General features: G+C 49.1%; 1 protein-coding gene across 1 annotated transcript in view; it reads left to right on the top strand.

Annotated features, from left to right (window-relative positions):
- DNAI1 (dynein axonemal intermediate chain 1) overlaps nt 1-21,019 on the top strand; it is a 137,250-nt gene extending 116,231 nt beyond the window's left edge. Inside the window, exon 20 of the mRNA XM_042862363.1 lies at nt 20,799-21,019. Coding sequence (XP_042718297.1) covers nt 20,799-20,924 — 126 coding nt within the window. The 3' untranslated portion in view covers nt 20,925-21,019. The remainder of the gene's footprint in view (nt 1-20,798) is intronic.
- The last annotated feature ends 1,647 nt before the right edge of the window (nt 21,020-22,666 follow it).

Here is a 22,666-nt window from a genome sequence, read left to right as displayed (position 1 = left end):
GCCAGGATAGGGCTCACTGGGAGATGCTGGGCTAACTTCATCCCAGTGGGATTTCAGCATCTCTGAATGTATTTTGGTTTGCCTGATAATTAATAGTGTGATGGGTTACTGGAAATGGGGAGAGTCAGGACTCTTGGGTTCTCATCAGGCTTTAGTTCCTTCTTTTGTTCACATCCTTGAGATATAAGGGAAGGCTCAAGAGCTCAAAAAATAATTTCCTAGCTTGATATGTGGCTTAATTAGCTCGTGTTTGTAAAACGCTTTGGGATCTTTAAGAAGTGTTATTTAATAGTCCAAGTTTTGCTGTCAGCAGCAATATCATAGCCCAGTTTGTGAGCACTTGGCAGAAAAAGCCAACAAGGGAACTTTTTGAAAGCACTCAGGTAGCATTTTTAGAAGTGACTTTCACCAAGACAGAGAGTGAAACAGCTTCAAAAATGCCTGAAACTCCCTGTGAGCTTTGGCCTCCCAATTCCTTTAGTGGCACACAGGAACAGTTACCCTTGATGTTGAGAGAAAGCCAGGGACAGGGACTCTGCCACCTACCAGGCTGTGCTGAGGGCACATCTGTGCACACACTGGGCACAGAGTCTTGTGCCAAGCAGAGCAAGCACCCTACATCCTCACTCCATTAATCTGGGTCCTGGAGTCCTCCCCATGAGCTGAGGTCTCTAGGGCAGGGACTTCTCCATGCCTTAAGGTAGCAAGCTGTATTTTCCTGGGTTGTGAGCCTGGTAGAGGCTTTCTATGCCTATCACTCTTGTGTCCTTAGATCATACGAGGCTTGGGGAACACATTAAATATCAGGGAACTGCTAAGTATCAGCTCCAAGAGCCTGGAGAGCATGGAAGCTGGGGAGGGAAATGGCTGAGCACAAACCCTGTGGGAAGAGCAACCACAAGCAGAGAGAGGAGCTAGCAATCATCATTGCAAAATTGAAGTTTGCATTCAAACTGCCACCAGCATGGCCCTGCGCTGTATATGCCAAGCACCCAGCTCCCTAAGCATCCACCCCTGCTTGGGCAGAAGGCTCGTGACAACAGATATACTGCTGCCCAAGCTGATTTGGATCCTTCTGCTGAGAGCACAGAGGTGGGGCAGAAGTGCTTGCAGCATTTTATGATGCAGCACCAGGAATAAGTGGCTCTTTGCTGTCATCCAGGCCACTTTTGGACTCTTAAGTGCTCCACAGATATTACAGCAGAGTTGTTTAACTAATAAAATATAGTTCCTAATTTATAACGACCTTGGTGGTTGAGTTCACCCGAGGGAAGCATTGCTGGCAGAGCTGTTTAATTAGTAAGCCTTTCGAGTTTCATTCCTGAAAAGAAATTAAAGCATTTTGTCATCACAGCCAGAAGAATGTAGCTGCTTATGGGCTTAGGTTTGTTTTTAAAAAACACAGCTGAAATAGCCCAGTACAACCCATCATGTCCAAAGGCAAACACGAGGGAATAAAAAAACAGAAAGTGTTTTCAGAAATGTTGGGAGAGCATGGCAGAGTGGAAGAAGACAAGAAAGCAAGTCAAAGAAAGGGTGTAAAACTGCATTTGCTGAGGCTAAATGAAATTTCTTGGACAGTGGCCAGGCTTACAGCCAGAGAGGCATCCAGCCTCTTTGGTCTGGTGCTTGTCTTGGGTATTTATGGTGGATTATCTAGGATGATAGATAATCTAGATAGATAGATAGATCTAGATGATAGATTTCAAGGAAAGACTGGATGTTGTGTTGAGGGACATGGTTTAGTAGGACCTATTGGGAATAGGTGAACGGTTGGACTGGGTGATCTTTTAGGTCTTATCCAACCTTGGTGATTCTATGATTCTATGATTCTATGATTATTTCAGCCTCTGTACTTGCAGGCACGTGTGTGAGTCCAATGCTGGCTGCAGTGATGCTGCTTCTGGTTGCTGCAGGGGGTGTTGCAGCATCTGCTGCGGATGAACCCGACCAGCACAGGGAGAGAAACCTTTACTCCCTCCTTCTGTCCCAGGATGTGCAACCCATCTGCTTGTGGGGCTAGTTTGTGTTTACAGAAGCCTCAGATTAGATGCACTTTCCAAGGTTACATCAGTGCTGGACTAGTGAGTGCTGTAGCTCTGAAGAAAGCACATTTTGTCTCCAAAGTTATTATTTCAACAGCTCTGAAGCATTATCATTCCATTTTAGAGAAAACCACTCACCTTTCCTTTCCAAATGTTTCAGGAGTTTCGTACTTAGTGGTGCTATTCCCAGTCCTGCTGTTTTCATGCAAATGCTGCTTTGTCATTGAGATTCACACAGTCACTTCTGTGCAGCTTGAGCGATGGCAGGATTTCCTTGTGTCTCTTCAGGGCTGGCTAATTGCGCAGTGACCCAAAAGCACTGAGCACAAGCAGTGCTGGAGGAATTCGGCACAAAGCGCTGCTGAGTCTTGCCTGCATCAGAGCTGTTGCCTCTGGATGCAGCTTGGCCCCCTGATAAGGAGGCACATGCAAATAAGCTTGAATCTCATAAAAACTGACCTGCAGCTTGATGTCTTTTCTTCCTCTGAGGTTTGTCAAAGCTTTTTGATTTCCTTTCAGTCCTCCCTGTGTTAATTGGGCTGGTTGCAGATAGCTGCTCTGTGCACTGCTAGGGGAGCAGGTGAGCACTGCAAGGTGGATCCAGGGACTTGTGAAACCCTACGTCTGCCCTTTCACAGCTCTCTGTATTGCCTGCATAGTTCATCTAAGGACAGATGGTTTAGGCTGCGATGCACAACATCTCAGCAGTAAGCAAGCACTAGTTTGCTTTAACTCTGGAGTTCACTGCCCTAAAACCTTCATTTTCTGGTGGCTCAGGATGCTGCAGGGGTGCCCCAGTTCTATGATAGCTGTGAAACACTCAGGTGCCATGACCATGAGCTACATGTGCACTGTTCCTGCATGTTGCTGCCAAAGAGAGAGTCAGGGCTCTCCTTTAAGTCACTATCTTGGATTAGGAGAATTCTTGGTGACCAACCACAAGCAGCACCTGCCCATTGAGGTTTATATGTATCTGGGCAGAGCAGAGGTTTGCAGATGATGTCTGGAGGGCAGCAGCAAATGATGTGCTTTCCCAATGGCCTCACTGCGCTTTCTGCACTCACCTGGGCTGGAATAGGGCTTCAACCTGCAGAGGAGAGGTCCTGGCTCTTTCTCAGCTCTTTCTCTGCTGGGGTAAGAGAGCTCAGACTGTCTCTTCACCCAGAACTAGCGCTGCAGATGAAATCCGAATTATCTCAGAATGACTATAAACCCTACAGACCTCAGGAGAACACTGCTGTGAGGTACCTTAGTTACAGTGGTCGTGCTTTCCCCTCTGCCTGGATAGCCCATGTCTGGCTTATTAAAGCAGCATGTAAACCCAGTCTACTGAGTCCTAAGTATCTGTGCTTTCCTGCTTTTCACCCTTCTCTGGCATCCTGTGCTGTAACCTTCCATCTAGGCTAGGCTCGCACAAACTGTTGCTGCAGAGAGAAAGGTAACAGCCTGATCTCTGCATGGATGGTACTTCAGGCACGGGCTCTGATCCAGAAGAAAGGCTGACAGAATACAGGGGAGAAGGATGAGCTGGGAGGGTGGCTATGCCCCAGTATTGACCTTGGTGGTGGAAGGAAACCCAGAAGGCCCTTATGAACAATCCAGGGGCACATCTGTAGGGAGGGGCTGCTCTGAGCCTGCGTTGGAGTAGGATGGCTGAGACAGCCATAATGCTGGCCCTAGCACACACTGAGGCCAGCAAGAGGCCATGTGTGGAGCTTGCCAGCGCATGTGCAGCATTGCTTAGTCCTCTGGCCATTCTGCTATGCAGAACTGTGACTCACAATTGTAAATTCACATCTACTGAGAGGAATATTGACATGAGCTGGCAAAAGCACGCTTCCTGCACTGCCTGGAGAAACACATCGCTATGGAGAGATCCACAGCCTCCCAGGATCCTTCTCCATTATCCACCACTGGAATAGCTCCTGTTTGGGGATTGCAAGCCCAAGATAATATCATGGGGCGGTGCAGCAGTGGAGAGCTGTTTCAGCAGTTTCTCATCCTTCTTGACCAGAATTTGAAGCCTTTGGATATCTGTCTGGATGTCCTGGGCATATTCATTATGGAACGTCCACTAGGAGAGTGGATAGATCTGTAGCACAAATTGAGATGTCTCATTGTGTCACATTAGAGATACAAAGAGTTCTGGATTCTGGGCAAAGTTCTGGCAGACTTAGACAACAGCACTGCAAGAAGAGCTAACCCAAACAGACCATCAGGAGGCTTGACTCTTCTTTCATTAAACCATTTTTTTAATTATAATCAGTGAAACAACTGCTGGCTTGCATTGGAGGATGTGAAAGGAGAAAAGGGCTCTGGGTAACTGTGGGATTGGTGAAACCCAAGGTCAAAGAACTGAGGGTTTTCTTCTTTTTATTGTTCCTGGCCACGTGGATCTAATCTTGTTTTTGTTGTGTAATGCCACTTTCTTTGACCTCTCCCTTTGGCAGTTGGTGGAGAGACTTCATCGTATTTACAGGTTATTTTAAGCTAAAGTCAATTCTCAGTGGTTTGGATGAAGCATGTTTAGTATGTGAAATGGTAACATTGTCAATTGGAGCGGGAGAAGGTCCCGATTTAGGAAAATTCAATAGTGCTTATAAATTATTTCTAAAGGGAGAGCTTTATCCTACGAGATGCTGAGGTTGCTGTCTGGGGGAAACAGCACATGGGCTGGGGCTGGTTTTGACTTACTTTTCCTCTTTGAAGATCTGCATAACAAAAGGTTGGCCTGCATTTGAAAGTGGTGCAAGGCTGCTCACTACATTGCTAGGGATCTAGGGAAAGATTAGTTTTTGTGAACAACAATAATCCAGTCACTGAGCTAATGTCCCTCTCCTGAAATAAATCTGGTGCCTTTCCATTGAATTTGCTATTTTTTGGGTAGCCAGGAGTAACTGAAATCTGGATTGGAATAGTTTTGGTGGTGCCTTTTTTTTACTCCTTTCTTTGCATTTCTCCACGCTGGTGTGGTTATGTTGCCAAAAGAACTGCTTTGTGTGAAGGCTTTGCATTCACTTCCTCATGGACAGATGGTGTCTATGCTTTGGCGTCCTCCTGGCAGCCTGGGCATCACTCCTCTGCTGTCAGAGGAACCCATCACTTCCTGCCCTGGGAAATGCCTAATGCATGAGAATAAGGAGTCCTGATTTACATCCTCAGAAAGCTTTCGTTTTGAGATTGCCTGTGTCTGTTCAGCTTCCACAGCTCCTCAGAGCTGAAGTTCTCTGCTTTCTCCCACACCTCACAGAGAGCTGTTTGGCACAGAGAAGTGGGCACAGCTCAGCGTGATGGCAGGAGAGGCACTTCCCAGCCCCTCAGGCAGCTTGGCTTGCCTCTCTTCCCTGTTTCTTTCTTTAGCTACCCTCTGTGTGTTCCTTTCTGTGCACATGATTTAAATCCTTTCCAGAAAACTGGGAGATCCGTAGAAACCACCACTTCTGTAGGTGAATGACAGCCCCAGCACAAAGGCAGAGTGAGCTCACACCAGCCAAAGCCCCATGGGAACAGGCTGCTCTCAAAGCATGCCCTTGGCAGCACCAGTGAAGCAGGCTGTTTGGGATGCTGCCTGCCTTTCCATGCTCAGCCATCATGGATCTGCTTCCCCACAGCCCCTCTTCTCCTTATGCCCCCCCTGAGTGCTTTGGGAATACATCTGACACACTCATACCTCAGCAGAGGAGCTGATGTTGGGGTGTGGTGGTGGAGAACCCTGTCCCACCAAGGCCCAGTACTTTCTGAGGCCTCCCATCTCCCTGCATTGTTCATCACCAGAAGAAAGCTGGATGAAGGGACAGGATTCGCTCAGCAGGAATGACCATGATGACCCAGGTCTTCATGGCCTGGCCCAGCTGTGGTTTTTTTGCATTGCTCCACTGACCTGAGCAGTGCCAGTGCCACAAGCAAGTGCAGAGCTCACAGAAAATGGGCTTTTACTCTTCTTCGAGCTTTTTGTTGCTTGTGATGTTGCATATCTTATTCCTGTGCATTGTCACCCCTTGGAGAGCCTTTGGCATCTGCTGCAGCAACAAAGTCAGGAAATTTGACATGGCCTGGAGTGGAAGGATTGTGGCTACAAGGGCCAGAGGAACAGCTTGAGATGTGGCATATCCCAGTAACTCCTCCCAGGCTGCTGCCAGAGGCTGACACAGCCTTCCCCAAACAGCCAGCCTGGGCTGAAAAGTGCTGAAGCTGCCAGGAGAGACAGAGAGGGCAAGTGTGCCTGTAAGGCTGTAAAATACATCCCAAACACACGGCTGCAAAATGTCCCCTGTTTGCAGACTTTGCCTGCTTGACTCTGGATGCAGAGATTTATAGAGCCTTTTGCCCCTGCTAAACCTCTGTGTCACTGCGCTGAGCTGATCAGCCTGTGCTGCTCCCAGCCCATGCCAAGCACACTCATGCCATCCACCAGCCTCCTCTGAAAGAAAAGGAGACACCTGCACCAGCAGGCTGGCCAAATAATGGTCGTTGCTCAAATTAATTTGATGGGCTCAATGGGGAATTGTTTAAATGAGAGAAAGGAAGGAATTGAAGATGAATAAAATGTTCATGGTGATGGAGCTGACGCAAGAGGATTATTTTTATCCCAGGCAAAAAGGAAGAGAAGTGCCTTCCTTGCAGAGCTGAGGAGAAGAGGGCCTGCATGGCAGTGCTGCTGGCTGCAGGAGTGGCAATCACAGCAGCTTAAAAGCTTTCTCAGAGGGAAGCTGCTACCCTTAGATTCACTGGCTGTTTCTGTGATGTGGAATGCCTAATGCTGACTGTGCAGGGCCATCTTAGGGCAAAGCCCCCCTGCTGTCCCCTAGTCCTGCATCCTGATTCCACAGCTTCTGATCTAGGGAACTCTGAGCTCCTCACCCCCATCCTGGTCAGCACAGATCTTTCTTAGCTGTGGTGTTCCTCATGTCCTCGGGATGAAGCCCATCCCAGTCTGGATCCCCTGAGCCATGATCTTGCTGCATGGTTTAAATTCCCATTCTACCTTCCTGGACACCTGCAGCCTTCCCATCTGTCCCAGCGTCCAAGCTCAGCAGGAGCGCTGGCTCCAGTGGCTTCAGTAGCTGTGAACCATGTGTGTTACAGGCAGCACAGCCCTCTGTGCTGGCAGCTCTGGGTACTGGCATTAGGACAGGTTTTGCCAATTTTAGCCCATCTTACCTGGATCTTATGCTCTACCTGAGGATCAACAGTAGGTGGTGGCCTCTCCTAAAGTTGAGACAAATGTCATCTGTGTCTTTCCTGTACACAGGATCTATTGTGTCGCAAAATTAAATCAGACTGTGACTTTATATGGTACAAATCCTTGTTAGCCGCAGTGCATCTCCTTGCAGGTACTTACAAACAGATTGTTGACTTGTTCCACACATCTCCTGGAGAGCGAGGATAAGCTGATGGGTCTGAGTTTTTTTTAGCATAGTTACCACATTTGCCATTTTCAGCTTTTCAAACCCCGTCATCCTTTGATATTCCTCAAGACAAGTGCTTCGGATTATGCCTGCTAGGTCAAGACAGTGCGAAGACAGCTGCCTCTCCAATGGGCTGTGGCTGTTGTGTCCAGGATGGTCTAACACTGTCAGTAAGCCAACGCCTGTGGGCAGGCAGAGATAACATCCTTTATTAGACAAACATACGTGAGAAGAAAAGACAAGTGCATGTGCCCTACAGCTTGTGCTTTATTTTCTAGATATTAGTTCAGCTAATAAAAGGCATTGCCTCTCTGCCAGCCTGTGCTGAGTGCATTCCGGCCAGTGCCTTGCTAGACCTGAAGTCTCAGCACTTGTTGCTGATATTGCTGTGATATTCCGAGGATCAGAATCTGCAGGAAAGGGGAAGTCCCAGGAGCACAGCAGGAGCACTGGTGTGAGCTTGGTCTCCGCTTGGTCTCTGCTCCTTTATGCGCCTGCCTCCTCCGTCTTCCTGGTGATGATGTTGAGTTGGTGTCAAAAGTCAGGTACCAAAACCAAAATGACCTGAAATTGAGTGCGTGACTGCAGCTGAGACTGGAGGGTAAGGTCTCCCACTCTGATTTGCTTGGAAGGAACCCGCTAAGCCAGGGAAAGGAACTCAGAGATGCTCATTTTATCTGGCCTGGACAAACCACAGGGCAGCCAGTGGGAGTGCAGGATGTTAATAATTTAGTTTCTTTCAAGTCATTAAAAAAAAAAGCACCGGGGTTTGCTGCACAGTTAGTGTTTGTAATAGAGCAGAGCCAGGGAGCAAAAGGCACTTGGGTTTCAATTGCAACTGCTTGTTCAAGGAGAAAAGCTGTGCTATGAAAGCACGGCATCCTTGATGCCTCCTGCAGCCCAGGGGCTGGGAAAAGAGGGAGAAGGGAATTCATGCTGGAACTGGAGGAGCAAAAAGAGGATTGAAGGTTGAAGAGGAAAGCAAGAACTCCCAACATGATGCTGAACCACAGAGCCAGACACGGCCTGGCTGCCTCAGGGTAATTCAGAGCAAGAATGAAACTGCTCCCTGCGGGCAGCAGTAGTAAATCCATCGCTGGCTGAAGCACGCATCTCTGGGTTTGACACTTCAGTGGAGGTGATGAAAAATGCAAACTAAGTCTAGGAGGAAGAACAAGGTTGATCCGAGGTCTGGAAAACATAATTTCATGGAGCTCTTCAGAGCTCTGCAAATAAATTAAGCTATGACTTGATCTCAGCCTAAAAGCACCTGCAAATGGAAGGGATTTGCAACAGTGGAAGGCTCTTTAAATTAGCAGAAAATAGATGTAACAGGATTTCGCAGCTGACTGCAGCTAAACATTTTCAAACAAGGACAAGAGCCTGCACATTTAGAGCAGCACTAGCATGTCTGCATCCCCCCAAACTCCTTCATGTCAAAGCTCCCTGTTGTGTTTTAGCCTAAAGAGAAGTCATTGGTGTGATGAGTTTACTGACTGTTGCTGTGTGAATTGCAAAGATTCCATGACTTCTATTAAATCTGCTTCTGCCTTTGGTCTTCCTGAAGTGATCTGGGATTGATGGATAGCATTACAGAGAAAGATTTGCAGCTTTTATAAAGAGAGGTTCACAGCTTGGAACAGCCCAGGTTGCTTTATACGAAGAGATTTACAGACTCCTAGACTCTTCATTTCTCTTGACTCTGGCTTATTTACTAGCTCATGTGTTAGAAAATCAACCTGTAAGCACTCAGAGATAACAAGGTGTTACTGTAACAGCGAGCACAGGTCTGTCAAGGACGAGACACATTAAATCAGTGTTATCCCCTGTCTGCCATTGAAATAAGCCTAGTCGGAAAAGATATACTTGCCCCACAAGCATGGGGGGCACATAATCTCCCATCTTAGTTTATTTCGGGCTGGAGCTTTCCCAGTTAGTAATCACAGGGAAGTTGTCCTCACCTCCTGGTCCCTGGGGTGTAATCTCTCAAAGACACAGTGTTCTCCTGGGTCCTCTGTCCATCTGCTCTCCACGGGCATTCTCCACTGCTTCGTGGTTGTCACTGAAAGACCTTCTTCCTTCCTCTTTTCATTCTTCCCTGACAGCAGTCTTCAGATTGGTACATCTGCCTCCAGGCTTAGGATCCCTGGGAAGAGAGGTCTGGACAATCTGTCCTTTGGTACAGTGTGCCAGCATTCCCCAGGGGCTGGGAATTGCCCTGTGGAGGGCAGAATTGCTCCAGTCCTGACTAGGTTGAAGTCAGAATCTGTTTGATTTTGTGGCTGTTGTGTCTCATTTTCCTGCTGTGTACTCCTGTGAAGATCTGTTCTTTGTGTCCTTGCTACCCCCTTCCTGGGTGCAGGCAGGCTCCTGTTAGGTTCCCAAAGCTCCCTGCTCTGGGCTAAACCATCTCAGCTCCAGCAGTGCCTCCTCAGGCTCTCTAGCCCCAAGCCATCTTGGTAGTCTCTGGTGGGCTCAATTTGGTTTATTGCCATCTCTTTTCAGGCAAACTATCTTCTACTTCCCTTCCCTTAGGTGAAACTGGAATTCTTCTATCCATTAACTGAAAATTAAGATTTTTACAATCCTTTTTTTTTCATCACCAGGGGCAGCGAACAGAAGCACTGAGCCAGCATAGCCAACGTCTCTTTATCTTACCTCCTTTCTCCCTAGGAAACTCCTTTTTTTTTTCAAGTGACTGTGTATGTGACAGCAGATAGCCGTAGGGACAGGAGGTGAGAAGGTTCAGCCTCTTTTAGCTTCCACCTCACAAATCTTTCATTAACTGCTCTCACCTTGTGTTTCTTAATTAGCTCATACAGCCATTGAGCAGCCTGCTTGCATTAGGTCCTTCCGAAGAAATCTACTTAAGCTTTATCCCCTGTAGCACACAATATACTAAACATTACTAGACTGGCCACTAGTCTTACTCCATAGCACTGCACAGGAGTTGAGTGTGATTAACACCCTTGCACCCTGTAGCTTTCTTGGGCTTTACTCTCCTGGGGGAGCCTTCTCACATAGTTGGGTTATTGCCTTTCTTCAGAATTTTGATGCTCATCCACATGACAAGTGCATGGCTGAGCCAAGCCAGGGGGTTGTGAGTGTTATCCCTGGAGTGGAGTGAATAAAATGCTGAAAAATCACACCAAAGAATAGTTGTCAGAGGTTTGATCACAGTCTGGAGGGTTGTTTATTGACCTCAGCAGCATTTCAACCTTTCCATTCACACCATGGGTGATCCAGAAGAGGGCTGAGCTAAAAGATCTGCAGGCATGGCAAGGATCATAATGATTTTGAAAGACTTTGGGTCATATGTCTGTGTGACCTTGCAACATTGGGAAGATGGACTGAAGGTGGTGAATTTAGCAAAGACCTGCACAACGTGCGAAGACCATTTGCCAGATGTGGAGATTCCTCTTCAGTGCAGAGCTTGGAATGAGTTCCTGCAGTCCAAGGACCCAGAATTGCATTAAGGAGTCCAACTTGATGAGCAAACCCATGCCTACCCTTGAGGCTGGCACATGGTCCAGGGTTGCATATTTCACACATTGGCTGTGCTCACATCCTGTGCCACAGGACAGGACCAGCCACAGCAACTTGTTGCAGACTCCATCTTGGTGTTATTTCAGTGGTGAGAAGTTCAGCTTGAGCTGTACTCACTGCATTAGCACTCAAGCCCCAGATGGTCACATAGGAAACAGTGCATTTGTCTGCAGTTATATCAGGGGAGGCTGGAATAAATCAGCTCTGTTACAGGTTTTCTGCTGCTCTCACTGGATTTCTGGCTGTCTGGCTCATTTGCAGATGATTGCTGTGGGAGTTAAATTACAAGCAATAACCATTCAAAACGATCCAGGCTTCTTAAGGATTTTATGGGCTAGGGGAGGGCAGTATTTCCCCAGTTACCTTCTTTTCACCTTCAGAGCAATTGCAGCTCTCACTTAGGGATTTTATGCATCTTTATGGCAAATAGGGTGTTAATGAAGGTGTAATTACTGGAATTAAATTTGGATTTAATTTTTGGAGCACAAATGGCCATTTTCTTTCTTTTGTTCCCTGCTTGATTGCCAGCTGTGAAAACATATTTCAGGATTGTTCTTGATGCAGAGTTACTTGGACAGTGCAGGGCATGCTGTAAAGCAGGGAGCTCAGTCCTGCAGGGCTCTACTTTGTCCAGCTCTCAAATGATTCTGAGTACTCCCCAGCATGATCAGTAGAGTACCTGGAGAAGGCACCACATCCTTTGGCATCTCTGGTGTTTAGATCTCACAGCTTTTACACACAGGATTCACACAGTTAACTGTTTTGTCAGAGAAACAGTAGGATGTAGGGGACTACTACACTTTTATTCCTACAAAGCAATTGTTCTCACCATCCTCTAGGCTAGTTTAGGCTCAGCACCGATGGCAAAGGATAACTTTCGTTACCACCTTAAAGCGTTATGAGACATCACTGGGTTCTTGTGCAACCTTTCTGGCTTCAATCCAGACCTGCACACTGACGACATGCCCGGGTTCCAGGCAGCTCTTCACACCTGGACAGTACCAGGAGGATTGGTGCTTTGACTTAGATCAGAACAGAAACAGAAGAACCTGGGAAGAAATGACCTCTCATGAAGTGCTGATCTGACCATGCTGGGGGAATCTGCAGCCAGAACCAGTTCCTGGATGTGATATGACCTCTGCCTTCTCCAACAAGGAGGCATCCCCATGAAGAGCTGCATTGTCCCAGCCATTTCCCTCTGTTCCAACTACAGTGGCACAAGTTGTGGGGTAAGGATCAGGACATCCTTGCCCGTATGTTAAGGTTTTCATCCTGAGTAAGGTAACAGGTTTTGTAGCGCTGCTGTTCTTTAATGTAGTTTGCCTGTCCACTATGCATTAGGTGTGTGCATCAGTTTCAGTTAAACTCTGCTAGTAGGATACTTCTAGTCCTCAGATTTATCAGTTATTTGTCAAACACCTGCCACTGCCCGCTGCTAGTTGCTGGCTGACTTTGTGCCATCAGTGGTGCTGGTGAGACTAAGGGGACCATAGAGATTACCCTGGGAAGTGCTCGCCTTAAGGTCCTTAAAGACTTCCACATAATTTTCTGTGCAGTCTGCCTTTACTTTTACAGAATCATAGAATGGCTTAGATTGGAAGAGACCTCAAAGCCTAACCGGTTGCAGCCTCCTGCCATGGGCTGATTGCCCCCCACCAGCTCAGGCTGCCCAGGTCCTCATCCAACCCAACATTATGCACCTGCAGAAGTGGAGCACCCACAGCTGCTCTGTGCCAGCACCTCACTGCTCTCATAGGAAAGTATTCTTCCGTATATCTAACCTAAATCTCCCATCTTTTAGTTTAAAGCCATTCCTCATGTAAAAATTCAGTCCGCTCCTGCCTGTAAGCTCCCTTCAAATACTGGCCTTCTGGGCTGCAGGTGCACTCTGCCAGATCACATCCAGCTTTTAGTCAATAAGAACCCTCAAGTCCTTCTCTGCAGAGTGGCTCTCAGTTAAGATCTTCTCCCAGTCTATAGACGTGTCTGGGATTGCATGTCTGATCCAAGTGCAACAGCCTGTACTTGGTCTTGCAGAACCGCATTTGGTTCATGTAGACCCAATTTTCAAGGTTGTTCAGGTCCCTCTTTCTTCTATTTTGTCCCCTGCACCTATCAGCTTGGTGTCATCCACAAACTTGCTGAGGGTGCACTCTTTCCCACTGTCTATGTTGCTGACAAAGATGTTGAAGAGTACTGGTCCCAAGGTGAACCCCTGGAGGACACCACTCGTGTCTGGCCTCCACCTGGACACAGAGCCATTGACCACAATCATCTGGCTGTGACCATCCAACCAATTCCTTATCCACTGAACAGTCTACTCTTCAAATCCGTACCTCCCCCATTTAGCAATAAGGATGTGGTGTGGAAGCATGTCAGAGACCTTACAAAAGCCCAGGTAGATGACATCAGTTGCCTTCCTCTGTCCACTGATGCTGTCATGCTGTCGTAGAAGGCCATCGGACTGCTCAGGCATGATCTGCCTGTGGTGAAGCTATGCTGGCTGTCTTTGACTACCTCCTCATATTGCATGCGCTTTAACATGCCTTGCAGGAGGATCTGCTCCATGATCTTTCCCAGTTCTTCTTTTATCCCCTTCTTAGAAATGGGAAAGGACAACATTCTGATATGAAGAAGCTACACTGGTTGAGCAGATAGACTGAAATCATCTATGGCAATGAAGAAATTGTGTTTGGTACAACAGAGACACAATAGCAAACATATGAAATTAATTCAGGTGCAGCATCCTGGTCAGCAACCCAAAGCAATGTACTCTAGGGAATGTGCTTTAGCAGCAGGTTGGACTACATGATCTCCAGAGGCCCCATCCCACCCCTATGGTTCTGTGATTCTGTGATGGCCTGTTCCTTCCTTGATTATGCATTAGCATCAGGGAGATTGATTACTGCTTGCATTTCTCATCTGATTCTGTTATAAATAAAATGGCATTATATGCATGAAGCAATTAGATCTTAATAATGCTTTTCTAAACAGGATGTCAGGGATCTTAGTAGAAAGGGTTGGGATACAGTCAAATCAGCATTTCAAGACTGGATTGCCATTAAAACTGCTGCCAGCTGCCTGGACAGCTTACACAAAAACAGGATCCAGCTCTGCTTTTCAGTCAGGGTGCTGCTCAGTGTGCTCAGACACAGCCCAACATGTGCTGGCCGGCAGCGGTGAGCATTCTGCAGCAAGCAGCACTGTGCCAAACCTATCTTCAGGAGAGAGCTGACACCAAGGCTTCTGAATAGGAGCTCTGAGAGCAGGTTACAGCTGTGCCTCATCTGCCTTGTGGCAGGAAGGGACTTCTCAGCCTCTGTCACAGAGCCTAGTCCTAGGGAAGACCAGTAGCTTTCATGACTGTGTTTCCCAAGCTTGTCCTGTGTCCAGCTTCTTGCTGACCAGTTTGAAGCTGTGATCTTCATACTGCAGCATAACTCAGTCCCAGTACAGCTTTGCCTGACTTCCCACATACTCCAGAGTATGAGTGTACCTGTTCTTGTGAGTGTTTGTGTGACATCTCTGCTGGGCTGTTTCCTCTGCAGAAGGAAGGAAAACCCATGCAAGATATTTCATTAGTGGCAAACGGGAGACAAGGTCTGAAGTAAACAGGATACACTTCAGTGAGAATGGAAGCAAAATAGGAGGGGAGGGGAAGGAAATGGAAATAATTGACCAGGGAGGTTTGTAGGAAAAGATCCCAGACAGTTGCCAGCAGTTGCTCTGCTGTAGCAGAAGGGATACGCTGGGGAGAACAAGAAGGAGAGAAGGAAAACCCTCTGCTCAGGGCACGCTGTGCCAGCACCCCAAAGTCTAGGTCGAGTGCTGCACAAGCATCTGTCAGAAGCAATTTAAAAGCAGCCACTCTTACCATGGACCAGGGATGAGCGGGCGCTGGAGGGTTTCTGCTCGCCCTGCCCCAAGGGTGCTGTGATTATCTGGAAGGTGCGCACAGCGATGTGTGGTTGGAGTGACACAACTGTTTGCACAGCTCAAATACCTAGTGCTATTTCTGGAGCATCCCTGAGTTCAAGTGCAGCCATGGAAAGAGGGGAAGTGTGCTGTGGGTGACATTATATTTCAGATTGAGCTCTTTCAATACCACGGTATCAATTACAATGCAACTTTCATGTCATTGGCACTTAATATCATTTAATGAGTGGCACCTGGGAATGAAAATATTTATTTTCATGTCTTTTTATAGCGAAACTCACTTTCCAGTGTACTTGTGTTTATCCACAGTGAAGTATATTCACACACTAGTTCACAAATGTGACATTAGTAGCAAACAAGAATGTAGCCTGGAGAAGAGAAGGCTCCAGAGAGACCTCACTGTGTCCTTCCACTACTTGAAGAGAGCTTGTAAGGAGGAAGGACACACACTTTTCACACAATGAAAGAACAAGGGGGAATGGCTTTTAACTAAAAGAGAGGAGCTGTATGTTAGATGTATGGAAGAATACTTTCCTATGAAGGTGGTGACACCCTGCTGCCCAAGAGCTGTGGTGCCCCATCCCTGGAGGTGCTCGAGGCCAGGTTGGATGGGGCCCTGGGCAGCCTGAGCTGGTAGGGGCAACCAGCCCATGGCAGGGGTTGGGGCTGAGGGGGCTTTGAGGTCCCTTCCAACCCAAAGCATTCTGTGATTCTCTGAGTCCATGACTCTGTGCAAACATTTCCATGAGTTGTTATAAAATTCTGATATGACAAAAGTTTTAAAGAGAATGCAGTGTTAAGAGCAAAAGAGCAGCTGGACTTTCATAGAGCAAGTAAAATGCAATGGCAGGAGACGTGTATTAACAGTAGCAGTCAGAGTAAGAGATATTCAGGAAAAAAAATGCATTACTTCTCTTTAGAATATACTGTTAATACAACTGCAGGTGACCTCGTGGTTTTATCCTCTGTGAGATTACAGCATTATCAAGGTATTTCTAGAATTGCAAATCCACATTTATTTGGCTTTATTGAAATCTAATCTGTAATGGCTTACTGAACTGTTGTACAAAGACACTAAAGTAAAACTGAAATAAGAAAAAGAGATGATGCTGACTGATAAAGAAGTGTTGCAAGGTGACTGACAGTGCAACCTGCCATCTGGCATCAAGGTTTGTGGCTTAGGATGCCCTGAGGGCATCTCCCTGATCTGGCCAAAGGGTGGACTGATGTTGGAGCCCGTTAGAGATGGGTCTGGCTGACTGAGTACAGCTACAGTCCAGGGTGCCTCCTGCCTGTGATCTGCCTGGACAGTCCTGACTAAAACCCAGTTTGAGCTCCTTCCTCCCTGTCTCAAGCTGTGTTCAAGAGATCCCACAATTAACCCATCAGGCACTGATACCCACCAGCCCTTCTGTCTGATAGCTTTACAGCACAGGCTCTGGGTAACAGGGGTTCCCACTGAGTGTCATTTAGGGCTCATTAAAGTAATCAATCCCACCCAGAAGAGGCTGGTGGCCTTGCACAAAGTTGGAATCCAGTAGGGCTGGACCTAGGTCTGAAGGTGGAGGGGGATACTCTGCCCATCACCACCAGAGCCAAAGGAGATGGGCATGCATTGCCTCTGCACCGTCCCAGTGGTGTTTTGCACCACCAGGACCCCTGCTGTGGAGACCAAAGCTTTTAGGAAGCCCTTATGGCTCAGAGCAAGGTAATTACCCTGCACACCTCGCAAGGATTTTTCTTGATGCTTAGTGTTAAGTCTGAGAACTAGTATGACTGAAAATCATTTCCATGAGCCTTGTGAGGAGGTTATCTTAGCATCAGGCTGCTCCCTTTGAGGTAGCTGTTGTCAACTCTTCCCCATGACCAAAGGCAGTGATTCCTGAGGAGCTGGTCTCCATCACACAGTGCTCAGAACTGTGGCTGAACTGTCCCCGTGGTTGACAAGCCCAGTGTGTCCTCCTGTAGAAGCAAAGCACCTGTTGCTGATGCTCATTCACTGCAGCACCAGTGCAGGGCAGAGTTAAGGTGATGTGCTTAGGTGCCCTGTATCAGACTGACATGTCTCTGGGTAACTTTCAAATGTAGCTTTAACTTTAAGGATTTTATTTTGCTGATACTTGAGCTAAGGCTCGTGACCACATCCCTGTTGTAAACCCCTAAATGACAGATACGGTAAAGGCAGCAGAGAGACTGTTTTAAAAAATGTGTTTTGTGGTTTCCTGCACTGGCAGCGCCTGGTTCAGAGGAGCTCTGGGGGCCCTACCTGTGCTTGGCTTCAGCTCTCCAAAGTTTGGCACAGCAGCTAAATGTGGACTTCTTGTGGCTATATTTAGGTACCTAAATTAGTGGTGTGTCAGAGAGGTTGCTTATGGCTCTGAGAGAGCATTCAGCATGGCTGAAAGCCCAAACTCTTCTTTCTCTACTCAAACAGCAGGGCCTGGGACTGTTCCTTTCTTACTCCACAGATGTACATGGTCTTTGTGTATGCCTTGGGATGCTCCCAGCCTCTCAGAGGTCTGATCCAACACTGCGTGCACACAGCTAAACCTTGCTCCTGCACCTTCCCTGGCAGATGGCACAGTGGATCTTGAGCTAGGCAATTGCTCCCATCATGATGTCTTTGCTGGTTCCAGTAGATTCACTGTCAGCTTCCAGGGTCACCTGTGGCCATCAGACCTGGATTCCCAGCTGTGTCCTGATACAGCCTTTTACAGATGCTGTGTCTGAGTCAAATATGTGAGCTGCAGAAAGGAGGGGGGCTCGCCCTGAGCAAGACAGGTTTTAGCTGAAGCTGGCAGGATGAACATCTTTGTTGTGGGAAGCAAAAAGCCCCGAGATCCTGCCTGGCTGCTGACGTCTGAATAACCCAGCCATCCCCTGGGCTTTGCTGCCAGTTTCATTCCCCACAAGTAGAACATTTCCTGCGTCATTTATTTCCAAACAGTAGCAAAATAAGCCTAAATCCTTATCTCTAGTCAGTCAGCTAATCCTTCTGAGGGCTAGGAGCAGTGCTGTCAAATCTGGCTACAAGTGTGGCTTGCGGTTCTCTGTGACTGCAAAGCGCCTTGCTGCCGCAGGTAGATGGCACCTCAAGAGCCCCACGTGGTCCTGCCACAGTGTAGTGTGATCTCTACCTTACATCACAGCATCAGATAGCAATGGGGCCATGGTGGAGGTTTTGGACACTTGGGATATGCAGATCCTATCATAACCTTTCAGTACATATTAGGTTAGTGCACCAGAGAGCTTTGTTCAGAAAGGAGTTTGGTTTTCTTTGTCTTCTCAACAGAAAGGTTCCAGAGAAATCTCTTTGCTTTCATGTATTGAATTCTGCCATCCTGTTGCTGGCATGTTTTGCTTATGGAGGAGCCATCACCCTGGAGGTGTCACCTTGACCTGTCCCTGAGCAGGGCAGAAGGAACAATGAAAGGTGTTCTCCAGAAGCAAAGTACCTCTGAAGGCCTGGCAGACAGTGTGCCTTTCCACTGAGGGTAATAAGGCTGGGGGCTTCGCTCAGCCCCATTAGTGACTTCTTGAAGCTCCTCAGCCCTTTCTGATTCTGTAAGTACTTGCATACCTTTTGCATGGCAGTCATAGAATCATAGAATCATCAAGGTTGGAAAAGACCACTCAGATCATCTAGTCCCACCCAGCGCCCCCTACTATGCCTGCTAACTGTGTCCCTCAGCGCCACATTTCCACATTGAAAACTTCCAGGGATGGCGACTCCATCACCCTGCTGGGCAACCTGTGCCAATGGTCCTGGGTCACCAGGATGCTGTGTCCAGTCATCCCACTCTGTTGAGAATGGCAGGAACTGGAAGCACCACCTTGGCCAGCCTTCAGCAGGGACAGGTCCCCTCTGCTCCTGGGAAAGCTGTAAGGAATTTTCCACTGATATTTGTGCCAGCATGGTTAACTTTCTTGCTACTTTAAAATACAAATATGTTTTGCTTTGTTAAAGCGAAACCTTACAGCAGATGTTTTATGATTATTCCACCAATGGGGAAAAAAAAAAAAAAAAAAGATGCTGAGAAGTGCCAGCATCATGAGTTTTATGGGAGAGTTTTATTAACTTGGCAGTTTACTGTTCAGCAAGGGAATGAGGGCATCAGCCAAAGCACAGTGTCTCCAGTGTATATGACTCCCAAATCCTGGATGCAGGGCTCAGCTTGTGCCAGCATGAGGGGTGCTGGGACTCAGAGCACTGGGGTTGGGGTCTTCAAACACCTGGTGCTGGTCCCAGTCCTGATCTTTGTTCTCAGCCCTCAGTCATCTTCCACACTCTGTATGGTCACCTCCCCACAGAGAACCGTGCAGGGTGCAGCAACAGTAGTGCCCACACTGCCCCTTGTCTCAGTTTCCCACCCTGGAGAGCCAGAGGAGAGCCTGAGTGTAGAGTGAAGTGAGTGTAGGACAATGTAGGGGCTTGGCATCTCCAGTGTATAGGCATGCACAGCAGTAGAGTCATTCCTAACGCATCCCTATTGTTGTTTCCTCCAAGAGCATTTTGCTCTCTTGCTGGGAAGCATTAACAATAAAACCGATGCAAATGATGCTGTGAGCAGCTCCAGTACCCGTTTGATGAGCTCCTTGGGGACAGACTTCCCATGTAAGTTTAGCTCTACATCTGTTGGCTCGATGGGGGTGATGCTCTGCCCCAGATCCCCGTGAACCCATGAGGATGCCTTGCAGGCAGGGAGCAGACAGTGGACGGACCCCATCAGTTCATTGCCATCCGTCACAGGTGAGGAGTTGCATTCGCATGGGTGGTGATGCTTCTCTGAGCCCAGGGATGCTGCTAACAGCTTTGAGAGCTGCTGCTCCTTGGAGCACAGGGGAGCGAATGCCACGGAATCTGCAGGAGGCCAGCCTGGAACAACCACCCCAGCAAGAGTCTGTGATGGGAAACCTCTTTCTGGTCCAGTGCCCCAAAAAGGACTTTGCAAAGAGGTGTCAGACATGGACCCCACTGGTGTTCAGGATAGCAGCAGGGTGACAGGAACATCCCAGCTTCTCCCTTTTCCAGCAGAGCAAAGCCCTCTTCTCCCATCCCGAGGGCCCATGCGCGGTGCTGTGTGCTATGCAGGGTACCAAAGGGAGGGTTCTGCACGCTGTCACACAGCAAAGCAGCTTTTCTGCAGAAATAGCTAAGTCCTGAAATACCCCGAGCAGCTGTGTTTATCCGAACGCTCCTGCTTAGAGAGATGCTCAGCTGTGACGTGGGCCATTAGCACAAACATCGTTCTGAGTGCCCGGAGCACAGCCAGGAAGGGCGTTGCTCAGTTTGCAGAGTTAATGCAAGCCAGCCCTGTCCCAGGATGTGATCTGTGAGCTGGGAAAATGAAAACCATGCAGCCTTGTCCTAGCTGAGGAGGGGATCTTTCCTAAGCAGGGCGAGCAGAAAGCAAGCAGCCTCTTCGTTCATGTGCTGCATTCTGCTCTCTCAGCCACTGCAGAGCATCCCCACGCAGTGCTGCCAGGAGCAGGCACAGGGCTCTGTGCTCACAGCCCAGGGTGGTGGTGTCCCCATGGCTCTACCATGGTTCAGGGACCTGTGCCACCTCTCTAGCACTGTGTTCACCCATGTTTTCAGCTTCCTGGGGTGCTCCAAGTCACACTGGGCAAAAATGAGCTTCCCCTAAGATCAAAAACAAGGATGAGGTCAGAGCCATGTTGTCAGTGTTGAGCCATGGGGATATGGCAGCAGATGCTGCTTTGGAGGAACACAGCAAGATAAATGCTGAGCTACACAGCTCCCACCACTTTGGACTCAAAAGGTAGGGACAGGCAGGCATACCCCACACAATTCAGCTCTCAGTCCCTCTCTGCTGACATCTTGGCTTTGTTCTCCCTGCAGGAGAAGAAGGGCCAGGAGGTAAAGAAGGGTCCTGAGGTGGAGATCGCCAAGCTGGACAAGCTGCTGATCCTGGTGCGGGAGCCAGATGGCAGGGCCCAGGGGCAGGAGGACAAAGCCCTGCTTTGACCAGCAGCTGCTTAGCATGCTCTGCCCTCTCATAGTGCAAGTGCTTCGCCCCCGTGCCTGGGTGAATAAAGAGAGGCACTGAAACTGTGGACAAACTGTGGCGTTTGTGCCGTCCTGGTTCTGCCATGGGCAGTGCCCAAGGAGCCACATATGGGTCATTTACGCATGGGACCCTACTGTTTCAGGGCTTTCCAGCACAGGGTTCAGCTGCTATATGGCTGTGTTGAAAGCAGGAGCCACAGTGGCCTTGCTACGTGCTGGTGAGCAGGGATACACCGCCACTGTCTTGTGTGCAGCCAGGAATAGGGACTTGCTGTGCCCTTTCTTGGCCTGGCTGTGGGTGTACACCATGCCCATATACATCCCCTGCACGTGCCATGTGCTCTGTAGGGATGGAAAGCACAGTACCACCACCACCAGGGCTGCACTCTGCTGCCTGCCTCAGCAGGCAAACACCTGGCTGGACTTCTCACACCGCGTTCAGAGGCTCAGAGGGACCCAACACAGCACCCACAGCATTGAGGGACAGCCCCAGAGTACCACACAGTGCCAGGGGCAGGAGATGAGGCCTCCCCCCACATCCTCGTGCGCAGGACAGAGCTCAGAGACACCTCCTGGGTCCTACAATCTGTTTATTGATCTAAAAAAACAAAAAACAAAACCAAAAAAACCACAACTGCAAAGGGACATGTTAGCTACACCTGATTTGGGAAGGAGCCAGTCCTGGCAGAAGGACCCCAGCCCGCATCCCTCCCAGCACAGCCCCCCCTCCTTATTGCAGCATACCAGGCACCCCAGGGCCACACTCTGGCTATTGCTTGACTCTAGGATGGGCAGAGCAGAGCCCCAACAAACCCACAAGCAGAACAGGGGGGATGCTGACCACATCCCTTCCTGCACAGCCATTGTGGCACCAGAGAGGGGTCCAGGCTGCACCCACGTCCCTGGGTACTGAGGCTGGAAGACCCTTCAGTGTCGCTGCACCAGGCACACGAACTGACCCCACAGCTTTGAAATATCCCCATCTTTCTGTGGGCTCAGGTGGGCAGCAGTGAGACACAGGGAGGTGCCAGCGATCCCCAACCAACACGCACACAGAGGTGTCCATCATGGCAGCAAAAGGGACAGCAACAGAGAGAAGGATGCAGCAGCAGTCCCTGCCCATGAGCTGCCCCTAGATGCAGGCAAGCTCAGGGAGGGCAGGGTGTGAGTAGACCCTAATGGACAGATCGAGGACAAATGGACAGACTGAGTGGCCCTCTGCACCCTGGTGACTCCTCAGACCAAACCCAGGGGCAGGCAGGTGCCGGGTGCCCCCTGCTCTCCACACCTCGCAGCCACTCTGGTCGCTGTGGTGCTGCAGGGGTCCCCAGGGCAGGTGCCACCTCGCAGCAGCCTCCTACAGGGGATGGGCCCTGTGCTGGCCCCGCTCAGCTCCGTGGCACAGCGGGGTGCTGCTGGCCGCCTCTCCACGTGCCACTGTCCCCGAGGGAAAGGCAGAGCGCGTCCCCTTAGCCGGGCTGTCCCCCCATGCGAGGTGACACCGAGGGCGGTGCACGGTGCACGTCTCCCCAGCCGCCGTCTCTCCATCACCGCGGCCATTCAGACACCGGGACCGCGGGGCCGAAGGGCTCCGCTCGGTGTCACCGTCCCTGCGCACAGATCCGCGTCCCCTCCGCCCCCATCGCCGCGCGCTCAGGGCTGCAGGAGGTATTTCTCCTCGTTCCTCGCTTCGTCCGCGT

This window comes from Lagopus leucura, unplaced genomic scaffold, assembly GCF_019238085.1.
Source record: "Lagopus leucura isolate 7727_CA_CO unplaced genomic scaffold, USGS_WTPT01 Super-Scaffold_650, whole genome shotgun sequence".
In the NCBI taxonomy this organism is placed as follows: Eukaryota; Metazoa; Chordata; class Aves; order Galliformes; family Phasianidae; genus Lagopus; species Lagopus leucura.
The sequence above is the reverse complement of the archived record's forward strand: the minus strand, read 5'-3'. Positions and strand labels throughout refer to the sequence as shown.